This window comes from Pundamilia nyererei, unplaced genomic scaffold (assembly GCF_000239375.1).
Source record: "Pundamilia nyererei isolate P.nyererei 1_Seehausen unplaced genomic scaffold, PunNye1.0 scaffold00011, whole genome shotgun sequence".
NCBI lineage: Eukaryota > Metazoa > Chordata > Actinopteri > Cichliformes > Cichlidae > Pundamilia > Pundamilia nyererei.
The window spans coordinates 363,799-369,288 of record NW_005187412.1 but is presented as its reverse complement, the minus strand read 5'-3'; the positions used below and the strand labels follow the sequence as shown (position 1 = coordinate 369,288).

At 38.7% G+C, this 5,490-nt stretch overlaps 1 protein-coding gene across 1 annotated transcript in view; it reads right to left on the bottom strand.

Annotated features, from left to right (window-relative positions):
* The window catches only part of LOC102209221 (interleukin-18 receptor 1-like), an 8,892-nt gene extending 4,486 nt beyond the window's left edge, over positions 1-4,406 (bottom strand). Inside the window, exons 1-3 of the mRNA XM_005724128.1 lie at positions 4,162-4,406; positions 3,265-3,340; positions 796-1,036 (exon numbers count right to left, since the gene is read on the bottom strand). Of these exons, the coding sequence (XP_005724185.1) occupies positions 796-1,036; positions 3,265-3,340; positions 4,162-4,176 (332 nt within the window). The 5' untranslated portion in view covers positions 4,177-4,406. The remainder of the gene's footprint in view (positions 1-795; positions 1,037-3,264; positions 3,341-4,161) is intronic.
* Positions 4,407-5,490: the final 1,084 nt, after the last annotated feature.

Here is a 5,490-nt window from a genome sequence, read left to right as displayed (position 1 = left end):
TAGCCATTCGTATATTTTGCCTGTTTATGTTATTGTATTTTGCACAACTCTGTTGCTTGTGAAGCTCGCACACAAGAATTTCACTCGCATGTGCTGTACCAATGTACCTGCACATGTGATGTGACAATAAAAGTGATTTGATTTGATTTGGAAGTTTATCAATTTGGAAGTTTGGAAACACTGCTTTTAGTTCCACATAGTTGAAATCACGAACCACAATCACAGCCGCCTTCGGAGTTGCATTCATGTGCCTGTTGATCAGGCAGTACAGATCCTCCAGTGCTAATTTAGCATTAGCCCACCATTGAATATAGGCAGCTACGATCAGGATGGAGCAGAACTCCCTAACCTATTTGAATGGTCTGCATCTTACTGCCAGATGTTCTAGGTCAGGATAGCAGCATGTACCAAACAACCCACCTTCCATTTTCATGCTCTCTGGGTCTGCTCAGTGTGTATTTTGAGGCTAATCTACTTGCTGGAATTCCTGTCAGTGTTATCACAGAGATATTCAGAGCCTAAAGCTAATTCCATCCTTTAAATACAGTCTGCACTTTGTAATTTCACATCCATGAACTTGCTGACACACAGCAGTAGCAGAGGAAACACAGTTTCCTGAAATACTGCTACTGCTTTAAAAACTGTGAATGAGATATCTGCTGCAAACAAATCACTGCCTGAATGACTCATAGATTAAAAATGCACGTGCTTAAGAAAATACACTGAAATATGAAAGTTTAACATATGATAAGTAAGGTCAGTTATATTATTACTGTAGGAGTGCTTGTATCTTACTTGAGAGAGCATGAGTAGTTTCCCTCATTTTTCTCAGAGGCACTGAGAATCACAAGGTTTCCCTGTTGAACCATCACTCCCATCTGCCTGTGCTCAGCTGCAGGCGTGTTGTTGTGTAGATGCATCCCCTGCTTGGTGAAACTTCTCCAGAGTGTTTCATTATGATCACACTCCTTGAAGAACTCTGCCACAATTTCCCCTTCCTTGACACGTATTTCTTTGGGACTCTGGGGACAGACACCTGCAAAGTGAAATAATTTCAGCGTGTCGTTGATTAAAATTATAACATGAACTAGCTCAAGGGCTGCTTGAACAAAATGTTTGAGTATATCAGACAGAAATCTGGCTGATTTAAAACATTTTTTTTTAAGTCCCGGGGAACATGTGCTTCCTGCCTATCGATAAAGCTTGCACGTAAACTCATTGCTCTGTCTCACTATCAGCCAACATATCAACAGACATTACGAACAAAATGAACAACATGATTTAGAGATTTAGTTTTGCTGTGCAGTTTATTGGCTATGCTTTAGCGAATCGTTTACAGTCTAGGTCAGGGGTCCCCCAACCTGTCCTGCAGGTTTTAGATCTCACTCTGGGTCTACACACCTGAATCAAATGATTAGCTCATTACCAGGCCTCTAGAGAACTGCAAGACATGTTGAGGAGATCATTTAGCCATTTGAATCAGCTGTGTTGGATCACGTACACATCTAAAACTGAAGGGCACCGGCCCTCGAGGGGCCTCTGGTCTAGGTGTTGATCCTAGTCCTCTGCAGAGCCTGAACGATTGATGACATTTTTTACTCTGAGCAAAAACTGAGTAAATATTACTTTGAATGAGCCCAGTGTTCACACTCTAACATGTTCTACTAGAAAACATGTTTCAACGTGTTTTTTGTCATTATATAGCTTAACAGATTTTGTTGTTTAATTAACTGTAATTGCAGCGATACCATAGAGAAGCATCAGTCACTCATATATATTAGTAAATGTTATCATTTTATAAATGAAAGTGATATTAGTCACAAAGGCAAACCTTGACTTAAACCGCTGTTTTATGTATGTACGTGCATGCTCTTTTTTAGTGGTTACAGGGCACTACAACATAATCATGCTTGCTATGAGTCTGAGATTTGAAGATGAAAGTTGATCTATACCAGATAAGCACCCTCCAACCATAACTGGCAGTGTCACGGAGAATGCAATGACACGTGCAATAAAATAGTCAAACATCTTGCAGCTGACGGAACTGAGCATGGAGCAAGAAAATAAAGTAATTAGCAAGCCAGTGATGCAAAACACATTCAAATGCTTATTTCTTAGATAGGGTGTGATACTGGTGTACTATACTCTGCTTCTTCTATCTGTTATATCGATATTAAGATTATTATTATTTAGATAAAATATATTTTGCATTTTCCCCTCTATGTCTATTTTTCTAAGCACAGTAATTAGGTTACTACTTAATGCTTAATAATGAAAACAACAGCTAAATGAAGAATAATGTGTTGTCACAGGGAAACATTGGAGTTTGTGGCTTAAGAAATACTTACATTTGCTTCTAAATCTTCCAGCTGCAAAGATAAACTGTCACACATTAAATTATCACAAATCAATGAATCAGTTATTCTAAAACCGATTATTTTGTAACATTTGAAAATATGCTTTTCCATAGGTATAGTTTTTGTTTTTTTGTTTTTTTTGCACACAAATAACTAAGAAAGCAGTGATAATTTCACCAAAGAACAACCAGTTATTTGAGGTAGATTTAGGTGGGTTATTGTCTATATTTGTACACCTAAAGCTTAAATTTTAATGGGTATTCAGATCGGTGTAAACATTGCTTTTTAAGCTCAACAGTGGTGATTGATTGTGAAGCAGCTATGCTGTCAGACTTTGATCACTTTTTCTAGTTAAGAGGAAATTAATTTGTGGAGACAGATACCAGTCTGCCAGTTGTTTTTATAATGATACATAGTAAATATTTCACACACAGGTCCTCTTTGGGACTTTGGTCAAACTGATGTTATATGTGGCCACAATCAGCACAGGTCTGCTTCTAGATCTGTCTCAGTCCTTTCCTTCTCTTGTCAGGGACAGCACTGCAGAGGATCAAATTCAAGGACAACAACATCTCTAATCTTCAGAAGGTGTCAGAGGACGATCTGTCAAAAAGTTATATCCGTAAACTGTAATCTGACCTATAAACGAGTTTTGTAAATAAAACTAACCTTATTGGCTCATTATTTATGACTTTGTAATTAAAACTGTCGCAAGTTTATCAGGATTAGGTCAGACTGATATGAAAGACATCTGTTAGTTTATTACAGTTAAGTAAGAGTAAGGCGCTGATATTTGATCGTTTTAGTTTCTCTGCTGTGTTACACGTAATTTCCATCTCATTACATAATTATCATATTATATCCTCGTGTCCCGAGGGAATGACAATTAGCGATATTGGTCTCTTACCTGATAAAAATGTGATGAAGATCAACGACAGGATCATCGCGGTATCCTTCGGCAGAGCACTCCAAGCCCTCATTATCTGCGTCGAAAACAGCGGATGATGCAATTCTGCTGTACTCCAGATGTGAATTAACCAAACCAAAAATGCGCAATGATGAAAAGAAGGGAGGTAAAAAGAAACTGAAGGAAAAGCCCCAAGTTGCGGGTGCAACAGCCCCGCGAGCTTCACTGCTTTTATGATGTCTGATATCTTTTCACCACAAGTGTTGCTGCGTCCCCTAAAGCCGTTTACACCAAACTACAAGAAACTGCAAGAACGCAAGTCTACCATGTGCCTTTTCCCATAGCCTTTATGTCATTGCGAAAGCTAGGACGATGTTTTTTTCACACCATTTCAGGTAGGTGGTAACCGCTGTGACATGAATCTCATGGTGTGAACCCCCCAACTGTTTCTTTCAACTAGCAGTTATGTGTTTATGTACTGTTCTCACACACGCACACTGGAAAAATAGCATAACTCTTTTCATCAGCACCGTGGACAACAATTGCAGTCACAGGTCAGTGGAGTGGACACATATATCTAAGCTTATGCTCTAACCGCACATCATCGTTTTCAACTAATCTGCCAAAGGCCCCAAAACACATTTAGTGACACAAAGAAAACTGTGATCTTTACAAGGAAAGAACAAAAGAGGAAAACCCGTTAACCACAGCTCCTCACAGACTGACTGTATGGGGTCACATTTACAAACAAGCATACTCATTTATTCAACGATCATTTCCAGTGTATTAGTTTCTAATGACACACGCATAGCATTTCCGTATGAGCGCATATTTTCAGCGCATTATTTAGCATTAGTCATGTTTAAATCCTTCGCAAAAACACAGAAAACTACTCACCTGCAACAGTTTCATCTTCCAGTCCTTGCGCTCAGCAAAGTCAATGACAGCACCACTCAGATCCAAAGCCCCGGTGGGTTCTTCTTCCCCATGTTAGCGCCACTTTATTGATTTGCTTCGCGATACATAATTTAAAACGATACCCATGCCTAACAAACCCCCCCAAAACAAAACAAAACAAAACAAAACAAAACAAAACAATTGTTGCACAGTTTGCGGGCATGTTGCATAGATGGCAGGGAACAAGGTCAGGAAGTATATGCAATTTATTTCCCAGCATACCCCTCTGCAATCAAAAGTTTCACAACAGGTTCCTGTTATAACCAGTGGAGTTAAAATAACAGCTAAAAGTTTATAAAAAGGATTAGGATTTGGTTCATGACTTAGAACTATGACTTACACATATAATGGAGCTTTTATGTGTCCAATTATGAATATAACAATCCAATAGAGGAAGAGCCTCTTTGACAGTTTTTTGAGTGGGCCTCTCCCATTTCTTGCCCACTGGGTATTGCCCCAGATGTTCCATGTGATGTTCCACCTTTCCATTCGGGGACATTTTAACAGAGCTGACTAAGTTCACTTAGACAAGGCACACTTGATGCAACAGTTTTACCAGACTTGCAGGTACACCCCATGAGGAATTTCCTTGATCTGCTCAAATTTCCAATGGTTACCCAGAGTTTTCTTTTATTTGAAATTCTGATTCTGAATAGTGCTGTAGAAAAAATCCTGTTATTGCAACTACATTACTCAGTGTATTTATACTTACAGGCTGGTGTGATTTGCTCTCGGGCAGAGGGAGAAGCAGAGAGCTGTTGGGAACTAGTCCATCCTGTTTAGCCTAGTGTACATCATCTGAACATGAGTTTGACTGTATTGTTTACTTACTCAGTTTTTTCACACTTTTAGTTTACTTAATAATTAGTCTAATTACCTGTAGAATTACCTGATAGTTTCCTCCCCTTATTCAGGGTTTAGTAATCAACTTCAGTGTTTAATGTGACTTTTGTTTAATGCACTGTGTTGTGTGCCAGTGTTAAGTGGAGATGGAACAATATTCCTGATCTACAGAGACAAGATGAAGGTTTGACTACTGACCGGCTGCCTAGGTAGAGATACTGTCATTCTTTGTGTTGGAGTACCATCTTAATGCTTGTTTAAAATATATATTTGCATTTTTTTGTACAGCAAAATGTGGATAATTCACCTTCTTAATGGGATTGTAATGTTCAAGGTTCAAGGTTCTTTATTTGTCACATGCATAGTTATACAAGTATAACACACAGTGAAATGTAGCCTGACACGCTCCTCGACATGTGCAAAAAT